We start from the raw sequence: 13,322 nt of genomic DNA on the forward strand, positions 1-13,322 counted from the left end.
CAAAATGCGCTGCTACAGATACCTGTGCCGGCTGCCACCGGAAGACCCATGAGGCGTCTTTTAGTTTGAATTTAGAATCCTCCAATCCTCTATATGTAATTATTGGTGGAGAGTCATGTCATATTTTTCGATATACTGTAGTCCTACCATAGGCGACATGAGTCTCACTAGTGTTGAGTAATGTGCTGTTAAAAGTGGTGTAGGTCTTAAGAGCTTATTGAAGTTAGAAGCAATATGATTTGAAGCAATAGCCTACAACTATTTCAGCACCTGAGACAAGAATGGGGACTGGTCTTGATAAATCATTTTTATTTTCACTGAATCCCTGTTTGGTTATTGGTTACACTACAATTATACTATTAGGGTGAAGAAATTAAGCAAATGAATTAAGTGACATTTCTTAAAATCAGTCCCATATGCTATGTTCACAAAAAAAGGTGTTAAAATATCTAATACAGCCACTATTGAAGCATATCAAATGCTTCTCATTTGGTACCAGTGGTTCACACTTAAATAACGTGCCATAGAATTCTGCAGTACCACGCAAGCTGTGCTGCAGTACACTGCAACCTTTAAAGGATGAACCACTGTACACTGCTCTATATAAGGTCCCACAGTTGACAGTGCTAGTCAGAGCAAAAAACAAGCCATGAGGTCAAAGAAATTGTCTGTAGAGCTCCAAGGCCTACTATAGAAATATATTAGCACAAAGGATCTATGTAGGAACTGATTCAAGACATGATCCGTCTATGTGCTTCCATAGCAGCAGTCAGTCTGCTGGTCTTGCTCTCATTGTGGGACTAGCTGCACTGGTTGAAATGTTCAAGACAGATTCTACAAGTGTTCAGTGAGTAAGTGATGTTCAACAATTTGTGTAATTTGGGAGAGTAATTCACAGGGCTTCGGAACAGTGTAAGTGTTTTACAGCAGTAACTCAGGGTCAGAAAAGTTGGTGTCCAAGTACTCTAAGAGACCCTCAATGGCATTAAATCACTTAACAATCCTACAGTGTAATAATAATGTAATGCCATTGAGGGTCTTTAGACACCTTTCATGAGTCTTTCGCAAGTCAAACTGTGATTCACTTGCTGAGTGTAAAAGGAGATTCTCATTGTAACATGAGAATTTGTATGGCTTGGTAAAATATTTATATAAACATTGTCATGACTGTCCTGTGAGGATCGCAATAGGTCAGATCAGCATAGCAATGGTTGACAACAACCAGACCTTCTCTCACCCACAGAAGAGGGGAGGAGGGAACTGGGCCTGATTGACAGTTCACACACTGTTGTAAATTACATGAGACAGGGGGTTCTTTCTCCACCTCCAGTAAAATCCCTTTCCCCGCCTAAACTCAAACACATTTAAAAGTGAATACTGGGGGAATGGTCTGAGATTATCTATAGAAAACTAATTTCACATTGGTTTTTATTTTGTGTTGTCACTAAAAAGATTATGGAGGAAATACTGTAACTTGAAAAGTATTTACACTACAGGTATGAAAGTCTCCATACTTTACGTTGAAAGGAATGTGATTTTAGGAGGTAAAATAATAATCTCCTATAAACTGTGCATACAATGGTTATTCCTTTAAAAGTTTTGAGCTTATGCCGCGACCGTTTGTGTTAGATAGTGGCAGATTGTGATAAATTGCGTCTTTCTGGCAACAATGGCTGATACTTAAATAACGTGCCATAGAATTTTGCGGCACCAAGCAAGCTTTGCTGCAGTACGCCAAAACTTTTAAAGGAAGAACCACTGTAGTTAGTAGCCACGAGTGAGGTCAGAGAGCGAGTCAGACTGACGGAACCGGCCCCTTTTGACCAGAGTGCAATAAAGGCTTGGGAGAGAAATCAACCTCCAGACCACGAAATGTGAGGCGGGAGCTACACGTTTAAAATGGTTGGAACCTCAACACGTGGTGAAGAAATAAACTCACCTTCCTTTATACCAGAAAGAAGGCGAGGTGCAGCAAATGTCCAAAGTGGTCCGAATCCTGAATACCGACACGAAGGGGAAAACAAACTCCTCTAAGACAATCACTGGTACAGCTAATCTAAGTGAACTATCCTACTATGCTCATCACCAATAGGAACCGTCGACACAGCTGGATGGCTTTCTTCCAGAATGAACAACAGTAGACAATCAGAGCCATACAAGTTTGCCTCTGAAAGGCCAACACACTTCCTCAGGAGGGCTGGTTCCTAAAGAGATAAACGGCAAACCAATGCATTCATGATTTCTTTTTTCAAACGGGTGGCGGTTCGTGTGCAAACTATATTATTACTGTGAGAACAGTTCTGAAATTTATCGACGATAAGTGTCCCTTTTTCTCTCTCCCTCTCTTCCCCACCCTCTTCATTTGCTGAGTAACAAGCTGCCATATTTTAAGCAGTCCGCTAGGGACTGTTTTCTCATGTATTAAGTGTGTGTTATCCTGTTTTCCCATTTAGTTAGCTAATAAATAAATTATTGAACCAATTTGTGTAGTACTGAATCATAAGTACGGTTGGATTTTTTGCAGATGCATGAGGTTACGATTGTTTAGAATGATATGATAAGAGGTAATGATTAATAAGACCACTGTTTTTTAATGTAATAGATAGTTGAAATCGGAAGTTTACATACACTTACGTTGGAGTCATTAAAACCCGTTTTTAAACCACTCCACAAATGTATTGATAAACTATGGTTTTGGCAAGTCGGAGGACATCTACTTTGTGCATGACACAATTTTTCCAACAATTGTTTACAGACAGATTATTTCACTGTATCACAATTCAAGTGGGTCAGAAGTCAACATACACTAAGTTGACAGTGCCTTTAAACAGCTTGGAAAATTCCAGAAAATGATGTAATGGCTTTAGAAGCTCCTGATAGGCTAATTGACATCATTTGAGTCAATTAGATGTATTTTAAGGCCTACCTTCAAACTCGGTGCCTCTTTGCTTGACATCATGGGAACATCAAAAGAAATCAGACAAGACCTCAGAAAAATTATTGTAGACCTCCACAAGTCTGGTTCATCATTGGGAGCAATTTCCGAACACCTGAAGGTACCATGTTCATTTGTACAAACAATAGTACCCAATATAAACACCATGGGACCACGCAGCCGTCATACCGCTCAGAAAGGAGACGCGTTCTGTCTCCTAGAGATGGAAGTACTTTGGTGCGAAAAGTGCAAATCAATTCCAGAACTACAGCAAAGGACCTTGTGAAGATGCTGGAGGAAACAGGTACAAAACTATCTACATCCACAGTAAAACGAGTCCTATATCGACATAACATGAAAGGCCGCTCTGCAAGGAAGAAACCACTGCTCCAAAACTGCCATAAAAAAAAGCCAGACTACGGTTTGCAACTGCACATGGGGACAAAGATGGTACTTTTTGGAGAAATGTCCTCTGGTCTGATGAAACAAAAATAGAAATGGTTTGGACATAATGACCATCATTATGTTTGGAGGAAAAAGGGGGAGGGAGGCTTGCAAGCCAAAGAACACCATCCCAACCGTGAAGCAGGGGGGTGGCAGCATCATGTTGTGGGGGTGCTTTGCTGTAGGAGGACTGGTGCACTTCACAAAATAGATGGCATCATGAGGCAGGGAAATTATGTGGCTATATTGAAGCAACATCTCAAGACATCAGTCATAAAGTTAAAGCTTGGTCGCAAATTGGTCTTTCAAATGTTCAATGACCCCAAGCATACTTCCAAAGTTGAGGCAAAATGGCTTAAGGACAAAAGGACAAAGTCAAGCTATTTTACTAGGATTAAATGTCAGGAATTGTGAAAAACTGAGTTTAAATGTATTTGGCTAAGGTGTATGTAAACTTCCAACTTCAACTGTATATACCTTCTAGGGTTTCATTCGAAAGATGGTAACTCTTAAAACAACCTCTGTGTTAAGCCAAGTCTTAATCAGTTAATTGTTACATTATTAATTTAATCGGGTAACAATTAAACATAGTTAGTTGATTAAATAAATAACAGTCATCAGATGAATGAAAGTAAAGTCACAACACGTTCCTCTTGGGTTGACCACAGTTGCTCGAGAGAGAAAGTGAACCAGAGAGTACTGAGGAAAGCAGACAGATGGTTGAGTGAAGCACATGAGCAAAGCACTGTGGCACCTGGCCAGAGATCACTCATAGGGAGAGGACGAGACAAACACCACTTCCCCTGAGATTTAGAGAGAGACAGGATGGGAAAGAGAGACAGACAGACAAAAGGGGCCTAATAGACAAGAAGAGAGAGAACAAAGATGGAAAGAAAGGGAAAGGAATAAGATACCATGCACTGTAAAAACAATGGTTGAGAGGAAAACATGGCAACATGTCATGTCTACAATTAGACCACATTACAACGTCAAATTCATTGTTTACTTGTGTTTCAGAAAGAAGTACAATTTGTATCACAGGTACCTGAAGTTACTTTTTATTAGTACTATTTATTTAAGCTGTTATACCAAGTCACTTCTCACTTTACTACTTCCACACATTTTATCATGCTGTATATTCTACTTCATATTTGGCATTTGATTATTGATATTGAAATTCACTGTACCGTTTATACCTGTGCACATTAATAATAAAGAACATTTGATTAATTTGAGTTTCTTAAAACAGGGCAATGGACATAGCAATTATCACCACCTTATACTTAAGTGCCTTGCTTGAGGGCACATCGATAGATTTTTTCACCTAGCCGGCTCGGTGATTCCAAACAGCAGCCCTTCGGTTACTTGCCCAATGCTCTTACCTGTTAGGCTACGTTGAGGATGAGAAACCTGTAACCTGGTCAGTCAACCTAAACTGCGGTGTTCATAGCCTTTAAGAGCTACAGGTGTGCAGTCTTATGGTTCAGTCGAGCACTAACACACTTGACTCAGCTAATCACCTCATCATATTGTCTGATCTCAGTTCCACTGGAGTCCAAAGTCAGCTGCACACGGTTTCAACTCAGTCTATACAGCTCAGACCTGGTTCTATGTGCCAGCTCTTCTGTGATACATAACTGGGCAGATGCTGCAGAGCTGCTGACATGAAGCCAGTGTTCCGTTGTTCTCAGAACTACAGGCTTTTCAGCTGAATGTGAATTAGCCTGTAGGACTGAGTATGTGAGTGGGTATAGATTACCTTTACTCTACTTCTGCAGAGCAAATTCAGTGTAACACAAGGTTAAACACCCAGAATGAAGACGGTCTGGACAACATCAGAGCTCAGAGACTCAGCATAAAACACAAGTAGAATAACATCAAGATGCACTTAGAGTGCTTACTTTATCAATAACACAAATCTGTACATTTACAAATGCACACTAGAGTTGGGGTCAATTCCATTTCAAGTCAGAAAGTAGACCCAATTCCAAATGTTCCTAATTGGAAAGCATTGAAGAGAATTGGAATTTCAGTACTTCCTGAATTGACTGGAATTGAAATGTAATTGACCCCAAACCCTGATGCACAGACATACAGTGCATTCGAAAAGTATTCAGACCCCTTGACTTTTTCCACATTTTGTCCACATTTAAATAAATGTTTTATTCTCAAATTGTATAAAAAATAAAAAACTGAAATATCACATTTATATAAGTATTCATATCCTTTACTAAGTACCTTGTTGAAGCACCTTTGGCAGCGATTACAGCCTTGCGTCTTCTTGGATATGTTGCTACAAGCTTGGCACATCTTTATTTGGTAATTTTGTCATTTTTAGTTCATTAAAGTGAGTGTGGAAGAGCTGAAAAAAGTATTGTTGTCTATCAACAATGACAAGCCACCGGGGTCTGACAACTTGGATGGGAAATTACTGAGGATAATAGCGGACGATATTGCCATTCCTATTTGCCATATCTTCAATTTAAGTCTATTAGAAAGTGTGTGCCCTCAGGCCTGGAGGGAACCAAACGTCATTCCGCTACCTAAGAATAGTGAAGCCCCCTTTTCTGGCTCAAACAGCTGACCAATCAGCCTGTTACCAACCCTTAGTAAACTTTTGGAAAAAATTGTGTTTGACCAGATACAATGCTATTTCACAGTAAACTAATTGACAACGGACTTTCAGCACGCTAACAGGGAAGGACATTCAACAAGCATAGCATTTACACAAATGACTGATGATTGGCTGAGAAAAATATATGACAAAAAGATTGTGGGGGCTGTTTTGTTAGACTTCATTGTAGATTTTGACATTATCGATCAGTCTGCTGCTGGAAAAACGTATGTGTTACGTCTATACACCCCCTGCTATATTGTGGATAAAGAGTTACCTGTCGAACAGAGGGTGTTCTTTAATGAAAGACTTGCCAACATAATCGAAGTAGAATAAGGAATTCCCCAGGGCAACTGTCTAGGCCCCTTACTTTTTTCAATCTGTACTAATGACATGCCACTGGCTTTGAGTAAAGCCCGTGTGTATATGTATGCAGATGACTGAACACTATACACGTCAGCTACTACAGCAACTGAAATGACTGCAACACTTAACAAAGAGATGATATACCATTTATTTTGTCATTGCCCTCATGTAGCCTGTTTTTGGTCTCAGGTTCAGGAATAGCTGAAAATGCATAACATTGATCTAAAATTTACCCTAGAAATAGTACTGTTGGGAGATCTGGGGGGACCAGGTCAGTCAATTACTAATATACTAACACTCTTAGTAAAAGTATTTATCTTCAACTCACAAACATCACAGCATAGTTGAAAGATATACAGTGGGGCAAAAAAGTATTTAGTCAGCCACCAATTGTGCAAGTTCTCCCACTTATAAAGATGAGAGGCCTGTAATTTTCATCATAGGTACACTTCAACTATGATAGACAAAATGAGAAAAAAAATCCAGAAAAAAAAAAAAAAAATTAATGAATTTATTTGCAAATTATGGTGGAAAATAAGTATTTGATCACCTACAAACAAGCAAGATTTCTGGCTCTCACAGACATGTAACTTCTTCTTTAAGAGGCTCCTCTGTCCTCCACTCGTTACCTGTATTAATGGCACCTGTTTGAACTTGTTATCAGTATAAAAGACACCTGTCCACAACCTCAAACAGTCCCACTCCACTATGGCCAACACCAAAGAGCTGTCAAAGGACACCATAAACAAAATTGTAGACCTGCACCAGGCTGGGAAGACTGAATCTGCAATAGGTAAGCAGCTTGGTTCGAAGAAATCAACTGTGGGAGAAATTATTAGGAAATGGAAGCCATACAAGACCACTGATAATCTCCCTCGATCTGGGGCTCCACGCAAGATCTCACCAAGTGGGGTCAAAATGATGACAAGAACGGTGAGCAAAAATCCCAGAACCACACGGGGGGACCTAGTGAATGACCTGCAGAGAGCTGGGACCAAAGTAACAAAGCCTACCATCAGTAACACACTATGTCGCCAGGGACTCAAATCCTGCAGTGCCAGACGTGTCCCCCTGCTTAAGCCAGTACATGTCCAGGCCTGTCTGAAGTTTGCTAGAGAGCATTTGGATGATCCAGAAGAAGATTGGGAGTATGTCATATGGTCAGATGAAACCAAAATATAACTTTTTGGTAAAAACTCAACTCGTCGTGTTTGGAGGACAAAGAATGCTGAGTTCCATCCAAAGAACACCATACCTACTGTGAAGCATGGGGGTGGAAACATCATGCATTGGGGATGTTTTTCTGCAAAGGGACCAGGACGACTGATCCGTGTAAAGGAAATAATTAATGGGGCCATGTATCGTGAGATTTTGAGTGAAAACCTCCTTCCATCAGCAAGGGCATTGAAGATGAAACGTGGGTGGGTCTTTCAGTATGACAATGATCCCAAACACACCGCCCGGGCAACGATGGAGTGGTTTCGTAAGAAGCATTTCAAGGTCCTGGAGTGGCCTAGCAACTGGCTCAAATCGGTCTTATGTAGCAAAATTGAAATGGTGCTTTTTACATTGGATAAAAGTAGAGACTCAGAGCTACAAAAATATGATATCATACACCACAGTTGATGAACAATGGAGAAGTAATTCTGCTTTGAAAGATGAACTTGTAAACTCCCTTTTGAGAAAATGGCCTTTGAACATTTTGGTACTACTACTGGAGCGCACTTCTTTGTCTACACCCAATTCAGCATTTTTCACACCCTCTTAAGCTTTAGCCCCACCCATCTCTTTAAGGGTTGATCTGAGCATTCTGTCCTAACAGCAGCAGTCAAGCACCCAAACTACCTTGCTAGCTACTTCCAGACACAAATGAGAGAACAGCTCACTGGACATTACTCGCCCTAGCAGAGCTGGTTAGGCTGTTATGTTATGCAGAGTGTTGGTGACTGCAACTATGCAGTCAGATTGTACATTTGTAAACTCTTAGCGTTTCGCTCTTGGAGCGTTCAGAGCGCAAGCTGGACGATCTGGGCGATGAGTGCAGTCAAGCACCAAAGCTAACTGGCGAACATTGGCTAGCTTGCTACCTACTTCCAGACACAAATGAGAAAACACCCCACTCTGAGCATTTCACTTGCCCTAGCAGAGCTGGTTAGGCTGTTTTCATGTTACCGAGAGTGTTGGTGACTAACTGTGCTGCTGGCAACAATTTAATTCTGCCTTTTGCAAGAGTGCTCAGAAATGAGAGTAGATGGCAAGACTGTATTTATGAAGAACCCGAAATGGTTACTTGCATAGTGGAGTCTTTTGTTAAGACATGTAGCTAGCTAGTTAAACAATGTACCATAATCCCACGATGTTCATACCCTGCATGAATCTGCAGGTAGCTAATCAACCAGGTTCAATGTTAGCTAGCTAACATTAGGCTATAGCTAGCCAAGCAAATGGCTCTGAGATACGAATAATAAGATCATACACGTAACGTTAGCTAGCTAGCTAACAGTACACTAACTTGAAATTAAACAACTTTCTGTTGAAATTAGAAATGTGTAATATCTGACAATGTAGCAAGCTAGACTATCATGGATGGATGCGTCTCCTGTCAAATGCCATGGTTGCCTTTAGTTTGAAGATGTTATCTGGAAACAGGTGTTTTCTCCATCTCCTTAGCTATCATACTCAAAATTCCACTGATTTCAAAACTCGGACTTCCGGGAAGTGGAGAGGAACACTTATACAGTTTTACTACGTGATACATTTTTTAGAAAGCCGCACTAGACAGGATTACCTAGACATACTGACCAGCTCAAATAGACAGACGGGTGCTATATGGCAGACAAATCCAAACTCATCTCTCAGCATGTTCAGCCAAATTATTTTCTCAGCCAATTATGGCTAGTGGGAAGGTTGCTGACTTTTTCTGTGGCTAAACCAACTAGGCTCGTAATTTAACAATTTTATTCATACTTACAGATGGCATACAATTTTGTTAAGGCACATGAAAGTTCAAATGTTCGAGAAGGCATTTCTGCCAAAAACCGCATTTAGATATAAATAAAAGTTCAAACGGCTTTCCTGTCAAGTAGTGACCAGAGACATGTCTAGTTTCCTGAAACGGGTCACAAATGTGGAAAAAGTCAAGGGGTCTGAATACTTTCCGAAGGCACGTGCACATATTTATTCCATAGCGTAGTGAGAAGTGAGTGTGAGTTACAGAAGCCAGAGGGGCTATGCTGAGATAAAAAAGCTCAGTTAAAAGTAAAACAGGCAGCCACAATGATCCCTGCTATCTTCACTTCCCCTTTCCCATCTTCATCCAATCACCACTCACCTCCACTCCTGTCAGACCCAGTGGTCCAAGTGGGCCCTCATCTCCCTGAAAACAGTGATAATGGCATTAGCATTTATCTTTTATTAAAATGAAACACTGTGGCTGCAACCCAAATGGGACAATATTCTCTACATAGTGCACTACTTGTGACATACGTCCTTGGTGAAAAGAAGTGCATTATAAATTGGACACAACATGTATATGGAGCTGGTTTTCCTCACGGTTGTTTCAGGAGCAGTTGTGCACAACTCCAGTCCTTGCAGCGTTTTGTGACTACTGACCATGACCCAAGCCAATCAGCCACAGGGTCAGAGAGCACCACAGAGAGCAATAAAAACCACTGGAACAGCAGAACTCATGGACTGGGGTTGTCCACCCCTGACATAAAACAAGCTGCTGTATCATATCATACCTCTAGCCCGGGCACCCCTCTAGGACCAGGCAACCCCCTCACTCCTGGCTTTCCCTGCAGGAAATTACAAAACATTTTACAAAGGCAGAATGTGCAGCATCACAACCAAAAGCAGGCACTTTCTTCATGCTCATCACCCACTGTGTCTCCCCCCCATGAAAGAATACTATAGAATACTACAGTACTTACTCGAGAATTCTATAGATTTCTGTAGCATACTGTAGATACTATACTCCACACTGTAGTATCCCTCGATCATGTCTACTACTACTTAGTATTGCATTTTGTAGTATACTATAGAATACTTACTACACACTGTAGTATCCAATCGTGTTGTTCTTACTATACGTTGATCGTGTAGTTCTTACTATGAACAGGGGTGTCAAACTAATTTCCCCCTGGGGGACGCATTTGGTCTTCGACAAGGTCCGTCGGGCTGCACTGAAAATGTGTTATATTTCCTCTGCATAAACATTTGCGTAATATAATCCTCTATCCTGGGGCGGCAGGTAGCCTAGTGGTTAGAGCGTTGGACTTGTTACCGAAAGGTTGCAAGATTGAATCCCCGAGCTTACAAGGTAAAAATCTGCCCCTGAACAAGGCAGTCCTCACTGTTCCTAGGCCATCATTGAAAATAATAATTTGTTCTTAACTGACTTGCCTAGTTAAATAAAAAGTAAAATATCCAACATTATTGGAATTTTCCATACTTCCTGACTATCTAGCTTTACTTTCGGTGATTATTAGCGAGCTGGACACATTCAGTAAATTGTATAAATGTAGGTCCATTACAATTTCTAGACCGTTTCAATTTGGTTTTAGTCAGTTAAAAGTACATCTAAAAAATGCAATTCTGTAATAAACTGTAGATAACTGTATTGCTCTACCAAGCAAAAAGGCAGTTACTGCTATTTAGGTCGAAAATGAGTTACATTAAATACATACTTAATCACATGGACAAGTATCCTGCCTCTATTGTATTGTGTTTTGGAGAAAAACGGGGTCATGTTAGCAGTAACTGCATAAAGTTACTGTGAAACCAAAGTAAATAAAAGTCATTTTTCTCAGTTCCACGCTATGAGCAGTTAGGAATATGTCTTCCAATGGTGCGACTGCTGTCGGCATCCAAAGAGTATCAAACATCTATGGCGATAAGGAAATGACTTATTATTGATATCTACATAGCGCATTGATGTGAATCACACTGCTGCTCTCTCATTTAGCTATTTGTGCCTTATGGATTGTGGTTGTTATGGATGGCTGTTCACAAGTCTAAATGTGTATTTGAACCCAATAAGGGTTGAATTCAAGAAGTTTAAGCTGCATATCAATCATTCTTTTGAAACCAGTGGACAGCCAGTGAAAATGCACTCTTGCAACAGCTGCATAGAGCAGATCCTAGCATACCTATGGAATAAAAGTGGGTCTTTTATTGCTCAATCTAATTCATGCTGATAAAAAATATATATCCATAGGCCTAATGGACACATGCTCCAACTTGCAGACTTTTGATATCCAGGAGTAATCTGGAGTTTCTACATCCATTTTTGGATTTATAAATTACATATATTAATGTAAAGATATAATTTAAACATATTATTATATGAAGTAGAAAGCAATGGGTTAGAAGAAGCATACATAAACAACCCATAAAGTAAAATGTAACATCCGTAAATGGCCAGCTATGTAAACTTTAACAATGATTTAATCTGCAATAGATGTTGTTCAATTGGTAACACAAATTGTTGTCTTCTAATGCCTCTTAATGGGAAAGTAATCTAAAAGTTTTTGAATGTAATCAGATTATGTTATTGAGTTTGGGTAATCTAAAAGTTACCTTACTGATTACAATTGTGGACAGGTAATGAATTACATTTAGAAAGTAACCTACCCAACCTTGAGTATAGAACATATATTGTGTTCCATACAGGTTACAGAAAAGAGCAGAAGCGCTGAACAAGCTGTTCAGACTGCAGTCCTACCTACTAACAGGTTATGGAAAGTTTGCTCTTTTAGTATTTGTGGAAGCCCCCACTTCTATGTCAAACATAATAAAACACAATAGTAAATACTACAGTTATGACTGAAATACTATTACTGTTTTTTAACTATGGTAATACTGCAGTATTTATACTTTAGTAAACTGTCTGCAAAATGTTTGCAAAAACAATACTAGGCTTCAGTAAAGTCTGCAAAAACACTAAAGTAAATATTATAGTATATAAATACAGTAATACTACAGTTTTTATACCATAGTATGCATTAGTATTTTTTCATGTGGGTCATACCAACATTCAACAGATCCCAAAAAGAACAAAAGTTATTTACTCACATTTGGGCCTTCTAAGCCATTCTCTCCAGGAGGCCCCATGTCTCCAGGGAAACCCTGTGATTTAGAGAGAAAAGGGAACATATTTATGTTGTTGTTGTGTGTACTTGTGTGTGTACATGCATTTGTGCATGTGTACTGTAAGTGGTTACCTCTGCTCCTGGAAGGCCAGGTACTCCATCAGACCCTCTCTCTCCTGGCCTGCCCTGGGAGTAGGAGGGAAATGCAAGGAAAATGAAAGCTGCAAGCAGTGGGCCCACTGTGCCACCATCAGCACACATTTGACATATTTCCCAAGGATGCACTACTTCTGTACTCCTTACCATGCTTGCCAAATATCACAACTAAAAATTAAACAGATCATACAATATTTTAGACAATTATTTATGATATAGACTACTTTAAATGTCTTCTTCTCCAGAACCGCTCGACTGATCAGTGCCACATTTGGTACATGGCGTCTACGGATGCACATATTCAAAAAATATTTTCCAAGCCTCTTGCTCAAACAATATGCCCACAATAAGCCAATGTGCTTGCATTAATGATTGTTCCTGTCCAACAGCCTCCAACAGCCCCCCCATACGGCTAAACTTAACCATACTTTACAGATTAGCTAGACTCATAGACCTTAGCATGTGTGCCAAATATCATCATTCGAAGTCAAACAGATCAAGGGATATAAACATATATTTTTTTTATTTCACCTTTATTTAACCAGGTAAGCTAGTTGAGAACAAGTTCTCATTTGCAACTGCGACCTGGCCAAGATAAAGCATAGCAGTATGAGCAGACAACACAGAGTTACACATGGAGTAAACAATTAACAAGTCAATAACACAGTAGAAAACAAAGGGGGAGTCTATATACAATGTGTGCAAAAGGCATGAG

General features: G+C 39.9%; 1 protein-coding gene across 5 annotated transcripts in view; it reads right to left on the bottom strand.

Moving 5' to 3' along the window:
• col27a1a (collagen, type XXVII, alpha 1a) overlaps positions 1-13,322 on the bottom strand; it is a 292,008-nt gene that overhangs the window by 141,692 nt on the left and 136,994 nt on the right. For all 5 annotated transcript variants that reach the window (XM_090235098.1, XM_090235099.1, XM_036977752.2 and 2 more), the window contains 4 exons: positions 12,584-12,637; positions 12,435-12,488; positions 10,103-10,156; positions 9,691-9,735 (listed from right to left, as the gene is read on the bottom strand). In XM_090235098.1, the coding sequence (XP_090091224.1) occupies positions 9,691-9,735; positions 10,103-10,156; positions 12,435-12,488; positions 12,584-12,637 (207 nt within the window). The remainder of the gene's footprint in view (positions 1-9,690; positions 9,736-10,102; positions 10,157-12,434; positions 12,489-12,583; positions 12,638-13,322) is intronic.

This window comes from Oncorhynchus mykiss, chromosome 5, assembly GCF_057628025.1.
Source record: "Oncorhynchus mykiss isolate SJ-2025 chromosome 5, ASM5762802v1, whole genome shotgun sequence".
NCBI lineage: Eukaryota > Metazoa > Chordata > Actinopteri > Salmoniformes > Salmonidae > Oncorhynchus > Oncorhynchus mykiss.